Source organism: Tamandua tetradactyla, chromosome 5, assembly GCF_023851605.1.
Source record: "Tamandua tetradactyla isolate mTamTet1 chromosome 5, mTamTet1.pri, whole genome shotgun sequence".
NCBI lineage: Eukaryota > Metazoa > Chordata > Mammalia > Pilosa > Myrmecophagidae > Tamandua > Tamandua tetradactyla.
The window spans coordinates 26,777,455-26,794,865 of NC_135331.1; the positions used below are offsets into that span (position 1 = coordinate 26,777,455).

Below are 17,411 nucleotides of genomic sequence, written 5' to 3' on the forward strand. Positions count from 1 at the left end.
GATGTCTGCTGAGATGTTTGCTAATCCCAGAATGACGGTACATGAGCACATACCCCATGGTGGTGAAGGGTCTGAAAAATAAAGTAGGTTTTTTAAATTCTGACTTTTAGAACAGTCCTGTATATTTTTTTCAGTCAGTTTTTTACTAGAATATAAAATGCATGCAGCAAATTGGACCCTGTATGTTGTTGTATCAGAACATGGAATTTATTGCCAGAAATCCCAGCTCTTTCATTTATTGTTTAACCCAAGGAAAATCATTTAGCTTCTCTGCCCTTACCTCCAAGTGCAAGTAGCCCCACTATGCCATCCTCAGCAGGCTGTTGTGATGATCAGGTAAAATGATGTTTGTGAAGATGCTTTGTAAACAATACATTACCATGTAAGTTTTATTATATATGATTACAGAATAGTCTTTCTTAGTATATCAAATTGCATATACGTTAGAGAAACTTTAAGTTGTTATCTCTTCTCTGTGTATTCACCCCAAAGTCAAAATAGGGGAGGGTTGGGGGACAGCCCAGGGGCACCCCAGAAGGGTGAAGTAATCCAAGTCTGTTGCCTCAGAACAGCAAAACTTTATCCCACAAAAGTCAGCTTGCCAACAGGTTCAAGTCAGCTGTCCTTTGATCTGTAGGTCTTTTCCCATAGGTTGACCTCAGGTTTTTTTGAACTAGGAATAATACCTCATATCCCCTGAAGGTTTGTTTCTGCTTCCTAGCATGCAGGCTGTGAGGGTGAGCCCTTTGAGGTCTGTGGGGAGGGCCTAGCTGCTTTCACACTTCCCAGCAGAACCGAAAGGAACCAGAGGAAGCAGCCTCCACAGATAGAGGCCTGGTTGAGCAGGCATTTGAAACTTTACACTCCCATGAAAGCTGCCCCTCCACAGGTGCTCCTGGCTAGCCTCGTCCACACCTCAGTGCCTTAAAATAACTTGAGGTGCGCTGGGCTGTAACCACCCTCCAATTTGCCAAATGGTTGCAGCCTTTTGGGGCATTGACTTGAGTGTGTTGTGGAGCTGGTGAGAGATCCTTGGGGGCTGGACACCCCCATCAGATCCCAGGATCCTAAAGAATGTCAGGAATGGGCTTCTAGGCTGAGCTGGAGCTCTAAGAAGAACGTCTGAGAACCCCATGTCTATTGTAAGGTCCTAAAGTGCCCAGAGGTTGTAGAGAAGAGCCCCTGGCTTCGTGCAGGGGTCCCTGGAGCTCCCTGGAGCTCAGTCAGTGTAAATAGGTGGCTGCCTGAGAAAGGCCAGGAAGCTTAAGGCTGTGTATTTTAAGATAATGCACTTGCTTGACTAGAAAGCAACCTTTTGGGTCCCTTAGGCCCCACAGGTGACCCCCTGAGCCTCGTTATGACTAACCAGCAGTCTCCGGCCCCATCCAAGCCTGTGCTTGGTGCTTCACTGAGAGTGTCAGTGGGACCCAGAAATATACCTGGGCCAAACTCCACTTAACAGTATTACTCATTCTGTGTGTTTAAATGAGGAATATAGCATTCTATGGATTGTGTTATCTTCTAAAACTGTTAGAACAGTGGTGCCTGTCTGATTTTGTTAAAAACAACTCTTTCTCTTGGGACTGCTGGAATTAGGTTACCAGGAAAAGTATTAAAATGGGAAGCAAGTGTGACAAGTAGGACAGAATGTGCCAGTTAATTGCAGCTTGGTGTGCCCTTGATGGTATTTCACTGACCTATGGTGGCTTCGGTGAACTTTATTCCTTAAAATTACCTGACAAGTTGTTTTTTTATTGTTGTCTTATTTTCAAACTTGGTTTTCAGAAGAATAATCCTGCAAGTAAAGAGATATTTTTAAACTGTTCTGTAGCCGTTTTCCTCTTGCTCACCTTTCTAGAAGTGAGTTGGTCCTGGGATTGATTTGAAGGTAGAACGCTTGATCTGTGTGAGGTGACGCGGTGAGTTGTAGTTGTCACTCACCTTGAAAGCAGCAGAACCCTTCTGTTCTCTTGATGTCCTTGGTGTCCTAGGGCTGGAAGGGCTCCTGGAAAGTGGGCCACATTTGACCGGAAGAGACTGTTTGTGGCAAGGGTGCTGTTGTCATTATAAAATACCTATGTTCTTCGCCACTCCTGGGGAGCAGTATGGTTAGGGAAGAGTCAGGTACCTGCATTCAGTCCTGGCTTTTACTAGTGCTATCTTGGGCAAGTCACCTAAGTTCTTTGAGCCTGACCTAAAAGTCAGCCAGACTATGAAAGTTGTTGTGTGTTGGTTCATTAATCATTTGTTCATGCAGCAACCTGTGTGGGGCCTGGTAGAGTCCTGCCACCCAGGAACTTACCAACTAGTGAAAGAAAAGAGAAATCAACAGTGTGGTAAATAGGAGGGATTGTGGGGAGGGAGCTAGGAGATGGCAGTGTAGGTAGGTAGTGCAAATCAAAGGAGAATTGCTGGAGCAGGTTAGCCTGGGATCTGGGTTTTGAAGGATGACTGGAAGTTAGCTGTGGGGCGGGGGAGGACAGGGAGTAAGGAAAGACATTTCTGGCAGAGGGAAGAGCCTATGTGCATGAGACCAAGACTACTGAGTGATGCAGGTGCTAAGTGCCATAAGCATGTTAAGCACCGGGCAAAAGACAAGGTAGAGAAAGTAGTGGCCCGTTGCCTTATCACAAAAGAGTTAAGCTGAGAAGTTTAAGAGTTTTCCTGTATTGCCGTCATTGAGGTGTTAAACAGCCCATTTCTCACAACCTGTGGGAAGTCTCAGGTTTGCAGGCAGTTTGCCTTTTCATTTATTTATTTTTAGACCATTTCAAGCAAATTCTTGATTTTCCCTGTAACAATAATCCTCACTCACTGGTGTATTTTCCTGACTGGAAAAGGAAGGTAAGAAATTTCTTTGCATTTTGAATTGCGCCTTATCCTGGGTCCATACACCCATGAATACTTGCGTGTATGAAAGAAAGTGTCATATCTGGATTTTAGCAGTATTGTGTTTTTTAATCTCAGGGTTCCCCATGAATTCCTCTGGCTGGATGACATGTCTTTAGTACCCCCATCTGACTTGGCTGAAGAGGTCCAGACAGTTGAGTCCTCCACTCCAGTGGTATGCTCTGTTTTACCTCCCCTGGGCTTGTTGGAGATGCCCAGGAGCTCATTTGCACTGTCCTAGGTCGAGCATCCAAGTGCCTTTTTTACCCATGTCATGGGGGTATGGGGCCAGAGGGATGGGTTCCTCCTCCAACCTTTGGGCCTTGGCATGTGTCAGTCATCCTTCACAGCATCTAGAAATTTGATTTACTCTATTTTTTTCTATACCAAAGTCCTTTTTTTTTCCTTGATTGCACTATCATTGTAAAAGAACTTCAGAAAGTCCATTAGAATTTTAGAAGTTCTAGAATTTAATTAGATTTTTTTCCCCTTATAGCATATCATTCTCACTGGGTATGGATCAGAAAAAGATATTCTTAGAAGGGTTTTGTTCCTCCTAATGTATAAAGTGGGTGAGAATACTGTGAAATTGAGGCCCTGGTGTGGTTGGGTGTGGCCTATTCCCACCTAGTCTTTATCTGCCCTCAGTTTTATGTGTATGGTAAGAGGAACCATCACCAGGGGCCTTAAGTGGATTCCTTGTACCTGCCCCAGGGGACAGGTGGCACCAACCCCATTTGACACATGTAGAATTTGGGGGTTGTATTCTTCTCCAGCAGTCCCACAGGTGGTGTGAGGCAGAGTTGGGACTGGCTCACATTACCTTGGACCCCTGGTCCATCCTAAAGTGGAATCCCTGTGTTTCCTCAAGAAGTGTTAGCCAACAAGGAGCTCTCTGGACAAGAAATTGGGAGACTGTGGGCAGGCGGTGATTAGGGAGTGTGTGCAGATTGTAATGGGACGTGCCATGGGACTGGTCACTGAGGCAAGCTCACGGGGGTTGGCCTTCGAAGACATTAGCCCAGGGATTCCTCTGAAGGTCAATGGGACTTTAAAGAAAGAGACCAAATCTTCAGACCTAAGAATTAGTTAGGTAGCATCCACTTGTGGGTGAGCACCTGTTCTAGTTTACTAGCTGCCGGAATGCAATATACCAGAAATGGAATGGCTTTTAAAAAGGGGAATTTAATGAGTTGCTAGTCTACAGTCCTAAGGCCGAGAAAATATCCCAATTTAAACAAGTCTATAGAAATGTCCAATCTAAGGCATCCGGGGAAAGATACCTTGGTTCAAGAAGGCTGATGAAGTTCAGGGTTTCTCTCTCATCTGGAAAGGCACATGGTAAACACAGTCACAGTTTCTCTCTTGGCTGGAAGGGCACATGGCGAGCAAGGCGTCATCTGCTACTTTCTCTCCTGCTTCCTGTTTCATTAAGCTCCCCGGGAGGCATTTTCATCTCCAAAGGTCACTGGCTTATGGGCTCTCTGCTCTCATGGCTCTGTCATTCTTCTCTGCTCTCTCTGAATCTCCTTCTGTCTCCAAAATGTTTCCTCTTTTATAGGACTCCAGTAAACTTATCAAGACCCACCCAAATGGGTGGAGACATGTTGTCACCTAATCCAGTTTAACAACCACTCTTGATAAATCACATCTCCAGGGAGATGATCTAATTACAGATTCAAACATACAGTATTGAATAGGAATTCTTCTGCCTTTACAAAATGAGATTTTGATTAAAACATGGCTTTTCTAGGGGACATACATCCTTTCAAACCAGCACAGTGTCCATGAGCCTTACTTGACTGCCATCCGGGGCCCAGTGGACAAGTCTCCATGCCCTCCAGACCGTCTCTCCAGCTGTAGCAGCTTTGGTTCAGGTGCAGGTGCACAGAGGACACAGGCAGAAAGTAAAACAAGCTGGAGGGCCCGTACAGGGGCATTTGTCTGTTTTGTTCTTATATCTTCCCAGGGCCTGAGCACATAGCAATTAGGTGGTATTTATTGGATTAATAAATGCATGAAAAACATAAATAGTAGGAAGGAACCTTGCCCCATGATTATAGTACATGGATTTTGTTTTGTTTTCTTTTACACTTTGAATTATGGGTCACTTTAAGAATCTGATGGAAGCTAGAGATATACATACACGTCAGTGTATACTTTCAGGATGTTCTTTGATCCCAGAAACCCATTAATATCACCTAAGTTAGAATGTCTTCAGTGTAACACATTGTACTCCTAATCTTCTATGTGACCTAAGAGTGTGTAGTCTCTGAATATCGGTATGAGGTGCAGAGACTGATTGGGAAAGCACAGATCTCCTGTCATTGACAACCAGTGCCTTGGTGCTCTGGGACCTTCCTCACCAGAAATCAGGCAGCACAGTATTTCTAGAGCCCTGCTGCACATGCTCCGGTTAAGGAGAGCGGTAGGAAACATTGCCAGCAGCTGGACGTGCCCTCTTGTAAATTTAACTTGCCTTTTCCTTGCATGGTCCTCACTAAGCATAAAGAGGCTTGGGGGGGCTGACTGATGTGTCCCTATTTGTGTTGTTCTTAAAAAGGGGCTCAGCATATCTTCCAGGCCTCGTTTGTTCCTTGGATGGAGTTGATACCCAGCCACTTGAAGACTGATCTGCCCCCCACAGGAAATGCTTCTCTGGGCTTCGCCTTTCTATACCAAAATTGGAAGTGATGAGAGGAACTGCAAGATGGCTGAGAAACTCCCAACCCTTAGATCTGAGCCTGAGCGCTGTCCAGGGCAGGCTCATGCTGGTTTTTCTGCCACTTGCTGGTTTTTTACCTTGTGTTGCCATTGTATAGTCCAACAGACATTTACCAAGCATCTGCCATGTGCTTGACAGTGCATTCTTTCTTGTCTACCCCTCATTGAAAGCATAAGCTCCTCAAGGACAGGCACTGACCTCATTTTCCTTGTGGCAAGAGTGCAGTAGTTGGTCATGGATGGAGGTGATGGTAGCACCTCCAGGAGACTGTAATTAGCCTGACTGAAATGTGCACGTAAAAACAACTTAAATGGCAAATTTTATGTTAACAAATGTGTTACCACAATAAAAAAGAAATTAATCTTTATTAAATTGATTGGGTAGGTCATGTGGAAAGTATCTGATACTAAAGACTGGCAGAGTCATAAGTTAGTTGGAGACGTGAGATTGGCATTTTCTTGGCATATTCAGTACCTGGCTCACAATCTTCTCCTTCCCATTATCTCCTTCAGCTGCTTTGTATCCAGCACTGTGGTTCATTAGCCCCCCATGCCATCCCCCATTTTCAGCCTACCCTCCTCTCCTGTCTTATAGGCCACCCTTGCTCATCAGTTCTGAGAGGACCGCAGGCCCACTGATGGGTACGTGCTGCTTCTTGATGCCAATTCCAGCTTTCCCTCAGGGGTTCCAGAGGGTAGTGACCAGCAGAAGCCAGCGAGGGAGGAAAGCAGGGCTGGGTTCTCTTAAGGCATCTCCATTCCAATGCGATTGCCTTTTGCTTAGCTGGTGGTTTGGCTTAACAATTCCCATGTATTCCTTTAATTATTGTAAGAACCCTCCAAAGATGAAAGGAAACTTGGAGAATTTGAGTGATTTGCCATAGTCATATTCCAGTAAAGGTGGCAGGACCAGGTAATGTAACGTCAGTTCTGTCCTGCCCTGCTCCAGTTCGTGGTGGTTGGTCTTGAGTTTGAGGCAGCCGCTCTGCATAGAGTCCACACCCTTGTGTCACCTGTCACTCCTGTCCTGCTCTCAAATAAGGGACCTTCCTGCTCTCACCTCTGCATACACAGCTTTATGAGGAGGCTCAGATCATCCATAGGACTCGTTTGACTTTGGTCAGGGTTGCTATATTTCTTTCTCTGTATAAGAAGAGTACAGGTCTAAAATTTTTTAGGACAAGTTCAGCAATTTGAAGCAATGGCCTGGAATATGGTCTTTAGTGCCCTAAGATGTACATTCGAATTATCGTGTTTCCAGCACTTCAAGGTTCTTCCAACTGTCATTCCTTATCTGGCTTAAGGAAAAGAATCCCGATTTGGAGGCTCGGAGAAGTGAATTGTAATTCTGGCTCTCAGCCTCACTGACTGGACATCTTGGCCCCAGACTCTGCAGCTCTTAATGGGGTGATGGCATAACCTGTGCACACAGGTGCAGGGCAGAGTTTGTTTGCTTGACAAGTGGTTTAGGAAAGCAGGTATAACCTCCTTAGCACAGTGCTCCTTCAGGGAAGCCTTTGATGGCAGCCCCATTTGGAACGTTCTTGGGGTAGAGGAGAGGTGCATGCAGTTCATTCCACTGGGAGCTGGACCTGGTAGCCTCTCTGAGACCCTTTCCATCACCCAGGGTGCAAGTCAGCAAGGACTCTGATGCACAGTAGAGTAGGCCCACCTAGCTCTTACCTCCAGTGCATTCCACAAGTGTTGTGGACACTATCTGCTGCATACAGATCATAATCAATAAACAGATGGCTATATGAGCTCACCATGGGGGTGGGAGTGATACAGTGAGGGAGAGAGCCTGTAGCTGCTTTGAGATTGTCAGGAAAAGCCCTGTAAGGGAGGAGGTACCATTGGACCCAGACTTGAAAGATGAGAAGCTAAATTGGGGGATCTGAGGGCAGGACTTGAGGCAGAGGGAGAAGCGTTACACAGAGGTCCTGCGGGAAAGGCCTTGGTGTGTTTATGCAACCAGGAAAGACAGGATGTTCTGAAAGAAGCTGAGATGGGGAGAGTCAGGAGACAGGGCAGGCACCCTTGAACACAGGATTTGGATGTTAACTCCTGACAGAAAATATTGGAGGATTTTAAAAGCAAAGCAGTGACGTGATTCTGTAGATGTGCTAAGATTGATCTTCTATCCTTGGGCCCTGTGCCTGCCACACCTGTCCTCAGACCCCGGCTCCTCCACTTGGCATCTGAGGACGTCAGGCCACAGTCTTCTCTTCTCTTTCTCTCCCCCTGACTGCACACGTCTTCACAGAGTATTTTACAAGAGATGTACGTGGAGTGCAAATATGAATAAAGCTGGTTCCCTCCCTGGAGCAGTGCGTGTGGTGGGCACTGGGGAGTTGACGGCTGAGAAAGAGAGAACATGTCCTCACTCGGCATATCTGCCTGAATTCTAGAGGACAAGGCACCTGCCTGGCCTTCTAACCTCACAGAGACTCAGGGACTGGCTTTTCACAGAGGCAAAATGGGGAGAGTGCCTACCTGCTTAGGGCTATTTTTAGAAATGCCACCCCAAAAAAGGGAGAGTCACGAGGCTATGGGGAGGAGGGCTTTCAAATGAGGAAGTTAGGAAAGGTCTATCTTCAGATGGTATTGAGCAGTCACAGAGCTTAAAAACACAGTGAAATGGAGGTGTAGAGAACGGCTCTGTCTCTGGAAATCTGGCAGTAGAAAAGGAAGACCATTGGGAGTTGGGACGATGGGGCTCGGGTGACAGGTGAGGGCGGGTAGCTTGTACAGGATGGGTAGATAGGGAGGAGGGGGCAGATGGCAGGAGGTGAGGATATATTCACAGTCTGGAGGAATGAGCTGGCCCAAGAGAACATGAGAGAAGGCTGCCTGGGGCATCCACAAACTAAGGCTACAACTTTAGGCAGAATGTCTGTTCCCTGTGGGCCTGGAGTCCAGTTGAAGATAGGAAAGGCATAGATAAATTAACACAATTCCAAAGTATTTTTTGTAGGGCATCATATTAATAGGGCAAGCAAAAACTAGTCTTAGGGAGGTTGATTTTTGACATCTGGGCAAAACTGCTTAGCGCCTTTATTTGCGTGTTTGGTCCTGCCTTAGCCTTTTCTTAACAGCTTTACACACATAGCAGAGTCAGCTCTGGCTCTGAAGGCCCGTCTTCTCTGTGTCTAGTTACTGACAATGAAGAGAAGTGAATTTGGAATGGTGTCAGTGGTTTTCTATCCATAAGTTTTCCCCTTTTTTCCAGTTTCATTATCTTAAAATTAGAGACAGAGCAATGCGTTTTGTTTGATACAAAGGAAATGAATGGATAGGAAGGTGTGTTGAGGGAGAAAGGACCGTGGCCCTGCTCCTCTGGATGGCTTCATTGTGCTGAGAATTCTCAGTTGTTAGCCTTCAGATTTAATTGTTCAGGCAACTTGTTCAGTTGGACCTGTGACTGAAGTTTAGTAAGTGTAACCAGTTATAATTTAATTCATAAACACAGGCAACTGACTCTTTACACCTTGTTTTTCTCATGTATGTGTAGCACTCATTGACAAAAATCTGAATATGGAGTATGTTTTATCTCGTGCAAGATACAATTCTTAATTACCAGATTAACTCTTTACAAGCCATCCAACAATTGTTGAATTGGTGGTTTCCTTAAATAAAGGAGTTTGAACCAGAAATCAGACTGGGAACTTAAGCAAAAAAAAAAGATAGTGTTGAATTTATGCACTGTGTTCTAACCACGCAGCCTCCAGGATAAAGTTCTTTTTCCCTTTACCATTTTGGTGAGTACTCAGAACAATCCAGTTTCCACAGAAGAGTTCCCATTTAGCGATAGTATTGGGTTTTAGTCTGCTAAAGCTACCAGAATACAGCACACCAGAGATGGATCGGCTTTTAATACGGTAATTTAGTGAGTTATAAAGTTATAGTTCTTCAGAGGAAAGGCAGCTAGCTTTCATATGAGGTTCTCTGTCACATGGGAAAGCACACGACACAGTCTGCTGGCCTCCTCTCCTGGCTTCTGGGTTCCAGCAGCCTTACTAGGGGTGATGGGGAAATTCCTTTCTGCATCTCCAAACTTCTGGGCTAAGTTGAGTTATGCTCAGCTGCTTGGGCTGTGCTGCATTGAGCTGTCTTCTGATCTCTCTCTCTTAAGCCTCCAGCTAATTAACTAAATGTCACCCATTTCCCCTTAGCCTACCACAAATCAGCCATAGATGAATCTCACATATTGATTATTTAAATCCACAGCAACAGAACAGTGGGGCATCATCACCTGGTTGATCGACACCTAAACCTAACTACCACATACTGTTTTCAGTGTAAATTTAGCTCCTGTGTTCTTATTTATCAGGAAAGTTGGGGAATTAAAGGTAGTTCCTGTAAATCTCTGCTGGACCAAGAGAGTGGTAATTTAAAAGCGGAGCATGGCAGGATCCTGCGGGAGGCAAAAGACTCCTGGCAGCCAGTCTGTGCCCACAGGAAGGGAAGTTGCAAAGGGAGGAGAGGGTCTTAAGGGCCAACGGACCAGGACAAGGGTAGTCAGAGGTTCCAGGGACAGGTGGGCCATGCTGCCTGTGTACCATGTGGGGTGGCAGGTGGAGGCAGTGGGCACTGGATGCTGCTTGGCTCAGTGTCCCTGCTGTGTGGGCACCAGTCGGTGACCTTGGCTCTGACGTCCCCGTCTGCCTTTCAGGGTGCTGGGGTGTTGAGGACCCAGGGTGATGATGTGTTGGTAGCACCTTGCAGGTGGCACCTGTGGGAGTGAGGCCTGGCGTGCATGTCTGTGGGCTCTGACACCCAGGTCTAGGCAGCATGTTCTGCAAAGGCTTGCTTTTACCCTGCTCTCTGCAGTGTGAATGGGCCTTTACGTAGACGTGCTTTTATGTCAAGATGTGGTTACCAGGTTTACAGACTTGGTTGACATTGGCAACATGTGAAGTTGTCTGCTTCCTGGTGGCATGTATACATAGGGTTCTTAGAATCCCCTAAGCAGCATGTCTCCAACCCCCTCTGTGTGCTTTTTTGAAATGGCTAATCTTGGGTTTGAGCTGTGAGATGTTTGGAATCTGGTTCTGTTCATTTCAGTCTTGCCTCTCTTTAGATACCGTAGGGTTATGAACAATAGTATTGCTGAATTTTAGTGTTTCTGCTTGAGCCCTGGATATCTTTATACAACAATCCAAATTAATCTGTTTCAGAAACAAGATTCCCTATTCTAGATCTGCCACAGGAAACCTGCCTTCTTTTCTTCAGAGTGCAATAACCCGCTTAGTGAGCAGGAGCTTGGGGAGGCTCCTGGGAAGCCTGTGCGTGTGGGGGCACACTTTCTCCCTGCCAGGCTGCGTAGCCAGAGCCGCCCTCACATGGCATGGCCGACGAGGGTGCCTTGGGTCCTTGGTTACTTCATGCAGACGGTCACCCGGTGGTCCAGTACCTCCAACAGGAGACTCCTTTTTCCCAATTGAAATATGGTGTGGAACCCAAAAAAAGACAGATAAAAAGGGTTTTGGCTTTTTTAAAATAAATGTTTAGTATAAATTTACCTTGTTAGTTGGGATTTGTAAGAACTACTTTAAAAAGCAACTGAGAAAAAGCAGTTAACTGTTATCACAGGCAGAAAAAAATGACTAATGCAGTCTTATGTCTGCCCCAACATCCAATTTATTTCTGAATTTATTTTCTACAGGTTTTTAAAAATTGCGATGATATAAATATATAAAACCCCATATTTCCCATTTTAACCACTTTTAGGTTTTCATTTCAGTGATGTTTAATTACATTCCTGAATTTTTGTTTTTCCTTCAAGTGGCAGTAGTCACTTTTTAGCTTGTATTTAGCTATTTTGGAACTAGTCTTCAAACGCAAGGCAAAGGTAGATTTTTTTCCAAGGAAGGTCTGCATAGAAGCCGCTTAGCAGGGCAGCATGAGTTGTGTACTGGGAACTGCAACACTTGAGAATGTGCTTTTTTGTTCTAACTTCATAAAATGTAATTTTTAAAAATTGAAGTCCCAATCAGATATTCCTTGAGACCTAAAAGCACCTCCCTAGAACCCTATGGATCTCCAGAGCAATTTGAAAACCACTTCCAAAATAAAATCTTGTCCAGTTCTCTCTTCCCTTGATGAGCAAACCAACCCCGCCTGGTATGTACATAGTTTTCCTGCCACCCTGTAATTTAAAGTAGGTCCTAAAAGATACTCAAAACTGACTTCAGTAACTGTTCTCAGGGAGCCAGTTGTTCATTTCTGTCCAGTAACAGGGCAGAGAGAGGGCTTTCTGCTTGGAAGTGGCTTCCCTTGACATACACTCCTGCCTGCTGAGAAGGGCATTCGCCTCATTGCAGCGCTTCGGGTCTTTGCCCTGCTTGGTTTTCGTTCTGAGCACTGACAAAATAGGTCAGTCTTACAAATTTATAGGTTGCTTTGGATAGAAAAGTGCTTTTGATTTAGTGTAAACTTTTTTTTCTTTTAGTTTGCAAAGAAAATGCTAACTTTGACCTCTTTCTCCATCTTTACAGGTTGGTGACATTGTGAAAGTTACAAGGATGAATATAAATGGGCAGTGGGAAGGCGAAGTGAATGGCCGAAAAGGGCTTTTCCCTTTTACACACGTGAAAATCATTGACCCTCAAAACCCTGATGAAAGCGAGTGATTGTGGTCGCCCTGCTTCCTGCTGCTTTGTTGTCCTGCCTGTCATCGTCTCTCTGGAGTGGGAAAGCATTCTCTCTCTCGTAGGCAAGTCACCCTGCACTGCCACCACCAGCCTTCTGCAAAACGACGGTCTCATGCACACTTGGATGCACCCAGCAGGCTACTCCTGGCATTTGTGTTCAAGTCGTATTGTCACAGAGCAGCTGGCTTTAGAGTTCTTTGGGTCATAAACTGGAAATACTGGTGGAAGCATACAGGTGGAGAGATGAGGATAGGGCCTTCCTCCTCATCACGGCCCTGTTTGTGCTTGAGACTGATTTCCTCGTGTTCTCTGGAGAAAATCGGAGGCCATGGCCTGGCGGCGCTCCCTGCTCCACCCGGCAGCATGGCTCAGCTGCCGTCTTTGTTTCCCTTTGGAGGATAGAGGAGATGAACCTTAAAGAAGAGAGAGTTCTGTCCTAAACTCCCCACATCTGGCTTTGGTTTTGTTTTCTTTTGTTTGGTTTGGATTTGGAAGACTAATTAATGTTCTGAACAGGTTTGTAAGTAGCAGATTGGATTTTTATGATCTGAAAGAAATGGCATGTGCCTCTGAGCTTCTAAAATGAATCTGGAACTAAAGGAATATGAAAAGAATGACCCTGGAGCAGGGCCTTTATTGTCTTGTTCATAGTATCTTGTTTTGCCATAAAGCAAACAAAACAAAAACAATCAGTTTTGGCGTGCCGGCATGAATATACAGCCTCTTGGATTATGTTGTCCCAGAAGTTCTGAGGGGTGGGGGTGGGGGGAGTGCTAATTTTGGGAACCCTTTGCTTGTTTGCCAGTGACAGGAGTTGGGGTGGGGGGTGTGGACACTGGCAGGTGTCCAAGTTTTCTGTGAATGCTCCTCTTTAAGGTATGGGACCTGGGACTTAAAATTCTTTGAGATCATTTGTAGAATCCATGCATTGAACTGAGCCTGTGAATTGTAGTCCTTCCCTCCCGTGGCCACAGCTGACCACTCTGCCAGGGGTAGGAAGTACTGCTAAGGGTGGCTCCATAGGCTCAGGAACAGCAAATGCCTCCACGGGTAATGCTTTAGTGACTAGGGAGATCTGCTAACCAAATCTACGTTAATCATTTGCCCATTTGGTGGAGAGTATTTCCCTGCTAGCTGGAAGGGCCTGCTTACAAGCTTGGCATGGCCAAGTGTAGAGGGAGCCCTCCTCTGCACCTGCACACCAGAGCTCTGGAACCTTGATTCCGCTCTGTCTACTCTCTTCCCGACACTGGTGAAGCTGAGCCTCAGCTCAAAATGAGCACAGCAGACCAAGCCATGTAGCCACAGCCGCAGGAGTCGCTGGATCATTTGCCCTGGCTCGGAGAGGGGGATTTGAGTTTTAGAGCCTGTTCTGGTGGTAGAACCATCGGAACAACCATGCTTCCATTTCTCTTGAAATCCGTTTTCTATCGGATAGGTAGCCGCCACCGTAAAGAATCTTCCTAGGGCTCCTGGGATGAAATGATCAGTTGGGTCAAATACCACCTTGGCTGCAGACAGACCATGGTTTTCCTGAAAAGGGCTTAGTGCGAGGGCCTGACAAAGAAATGTCTGGCTATCTTGGAAAGCAAGGTGTTCTCAGCCTGTCTGCTGACAAGAGCGTGACCCTAGTTGCCTGGCACACTGCAGAGTCCAGAGTACCCCATAAACCAGTTGAGTTTCATTATAAATGAGCTCAATCACTTCAGCATATGTAAACATCTCCAGAGCATCCCAGGAGTGTCAGCCCAAAATAAGGTGAGGTATTGATTCTGAACCCTTGATATGTGCCAAAAGTAGTAACTTTGATTTAGAACCTCATCCCTGTTTTAATCAGTCAGGGATATTTTCTTTTCATGTTGAATACATCAGAAGCAGCACCACTGCCTCACCTGGTGCCTGGGTTTCCCACTTTGTAGAGCTGTGTGGATCTGACCCTGAAGCCACCCTGTTGCTGGTGGGTTTCCCTTTATGTGTATTCACTGTTGCTACTTAACTCCTGTGTGTCAGTTAAGAAAACCTTTGGATATTAAATGAACTGTCACTGTAGTTTTCTAAAGGGCAGCGCCCTCTGATTCGTGCTGACTAAAGGGCAATGTCAGCTTGAATCACACTCATTTATCCTGGGAGGGACGTCTCACATGATCGTCTTTGTCACCTCTGTGCTGTGTGGTACCACCTGATGACACTTGAGAGGAGGACATGTTGACTGGCTGCCTCTGGATGGCTTTGCTTGCCCAGATGAGACCTGCTGTGCTCCTGGCTGGAAGAGCGAAGGAGGGACAGCAGCCGTGCCCACCCTGAGCCCAGGCTCCTGCGCCATGCAGGGTCTCCCAGCTGTTTCCGAGAGGCGGGCCTGCAGAGGCCACCGCTCCAGCCACTTGTTGCTCACGGGAATAGGAACAGTTCTTGCAAAGGGATCATGTGTTTTTGTGCCAGGTGATTATAATTTAATATTTTAATATTGTGTTCATTAACCTCTCAAGTGAGTGAATTCCTGATTGTTTTAACACAGACCCTAAGACTAATGCTTTCTATGGGCAGCACTGAGCCTGCCTCAGACCCTCTGGGAGCGGAGCCCGACGTGCCTGGTACCTGCTGTCATGTAGACACCCAGCTGGCTGTGTCTCACGGATAGGACAGTCTCTGCAGGAGGAACAGTGGCCTTGCTTCGAGACGGTCTCCACTGTGTGTTTTGAAATGACAACCACAACACAAAACTCTCTTGACCTGTAACTTAAAGATCATAAACTTCAGGCAATAATATTTTCTGTGTAAGCTTTTAAAATTATTTTTGGGGATCATAGCTTGTTTTATTTTGTGCTATAAAATTAACAGTATTAAATGACTTATATTCTTAGAATACATCGAGTGTCTTTTCTTAACAGATTAGTGCTTTTTTATTTTTGTATTCCATTTTACGTTACTGGTTCCAGCATCAAAACCCTTGTTTTCCATGGCCTGTTTGTACACTGTTTCAATAAAACGTGCATCAGCTGGTGGTGGCAGCGGCTTTGGTGTTTCAGTGTCTCCTGAGTGCTGCCTGCCTAGAGGGGCTCCATGGAGGAGGCCTCAGGGCCCAGGGTCTGGGCACCGGGGTGGCTGTGGGCCTGGAGAGGGATGGGCAGAAGTCCCTGTATCTGAAACCTCCACTAAGTGCTTGCCCAGCATGGCTCCTGATCAGTGGTGAGTGGTTTCAAGCTTAAGTCCTCATCCCACCTTAGTGGGATGACCGTCTGGCCTTTGGAAATCCTTTTCTGCTCAATTGTGTCTATGGCCTCCCTCTTGGACTCTGGGTGATCTTCAAGTGGAAGGAAACAGCGGGGCTGGGGGGCTGGTTTCCCTGAGTGTCCCCACCACCACCCTACCACTCCTCAGGCCATTTCTCTTCGGCTTCACCTGTAACCTGTTGTGGGTCTGTGTGCACTCAGAACTCCCGATTTCCTAGTGGGGAAAGAAAGCACCAGCCCAGAATCATGCAGGAGCGCTACCCTGCTATGATGTCCTGGGCTTCTGCTGCATCTGAGGAAAGTCTGTTTTGAATAGAAGTAACAAAAAGTTGTGTTCATTATTTGGGAAAAAAAATGCTTCCAGAGACACCCAAACTTGGGAAAAGACCTGTCAGTTTGAAAAGGACTATTTTAATACTGGGCTGGGTTCCTTGGGGCATTGGGGGAAATGCTCGGTGCCCCTCTGTGGCAGGGAAACCCTTGGAGACTTGTCCCCATGCGTCGGAGCCCCCCACCAGGTTAGGTGGCTGCCTTGAAACCCGGCCCAGCGGCAGGAAGTGTGGCCCCGCACACACTCCTGCTACTCTGGTTGCAGTCTCCCCAACCAAAAAGCCACCTGGACTTGGCTGGCAGAAGACCCCGGGCCCTGGGGCCTTAAAGCTCAGGTTGGGCCCAGCTGCCCTTCCAGTGGCCTCCAGGGGGTGCCAGTGTCGATGCTAAGGTTAGCCAAGGAATGAATGGGGCTATGTCACCTAAAAATGCACCCTCTGCACACCGCTCCTCGGGCACCCTCGGCTGTGGGGCGTGGGACACCGGCATGGACCTGGGGGCTTAAGGAAGGCGGGGCAGGGTTAGCGGGTGGGCAGACCAGTCCAGTCAGTGCCACAGCACACGCCACGGAAAGTGGCCTTGAGCCAAGTCACACGTGTCCCCCTCAGGCCACAGCTCTCCAGGGTGGCCCCACACCCACCTGCACGGCGAGTGAGCCAGCAGGCCCTGGTCCTGCTTCTCGACCACACTGCAAAGTCCCTCAGCCTCCTTCAACGGTGAAATGGGGGGTGGGGGGTGTTTGTCCCCCCAGGGCGGAAGGGGGCATACATAAGGGACTGCCCAGAGAACTGGGTCAGGCTGGCTTGCCGGTTCCACTGCTTTCCTTACCTACCTCCCCCCAAAATGGGAGAGGCTGCGAAAGAACCACTGAGATAAGCCACCAAGGGACAAACAGACTCCGTGGCGCAGGACCTGACATCACTTCCCTTCCCCACTCAGCCACTGAGCTGCTGGGGTGGGGATAGGCAGGTTCTACCTGACCCCTGCGCAGAGATCCCCACAGTCAGGGCTACAAACACCCGGGTCCGGGGACCCAGAACAGCAGAGCTCGATCTAGTGCCGGGAGGCTTGTCAGGGAGGACTTCCTGGAGGACGGCGCACACCTCCTGGGGGTGCCATGGTTTATGGAGGCCCCGGAAGTTCCCTGGTAAAATGACAGGTGGGAAAAAGAAAATGTAATGAACGATGCGTGGAGTGAGGGGCAGGAGGGGGAGCAACCCCCAAAACCAGTAAAGGGTGCCTGTGGGGCATCCTGGCAGTGATTTGGGTTTTCTCTCCTGGGGAAGTTTCTCCGAGTGGTTCAGCGCCTCCACGGCCCCCACGGATGGTGCGGGGACTTGGGAACGGAAGAAAAAAAAAAAAAGGGCAGAGGAACCGGCCCCGCACAGCCCAGCCTGATGACCTTCTCCCGTCGCCAGGAACCGCGAGCACCCAGCCCCTGTCCCGTGCGTCCCCGGTCCCCAGGCCCGACGGAGTCCTCGCCCGATGGCCTCCTGCCCCCTGATGCCCCCCACCCTGCACTCGGCACCCAGGACCGGCGGGGCAATGCTGGGCGCTGCTGGGCGCAGCGGGCTCCCCGGCCGCA

General features: G+C 47.5%; 1 protein-coding gene across 1 annotated transcript in view; it reads left to right on the top strand.

Annotated features, from left to right (window-relative positions):
• Positions 1–15,271, top strand: part of CRKL (CRK like proto-oncogene, adaptor protein) — a 30,999-nt gene extending 15,728 nt beyond the window's left edge. Inside the window, exon 3 of the mRNA XM_077160290.1 lies at positions 12,111–15,271. Coding sequence (XP_077016405.1) covers positions 12,111–12,245 — 135 coding nt within the window. The 3' untranslated portion in view covers positions 12,246–15,271. The remainder of the gene's footprint in view (positions 1–12,110) is intronic.
• The last annotated feature ends 2,140 nt before the right edge of the window (positions 15,272–17,411 follow it).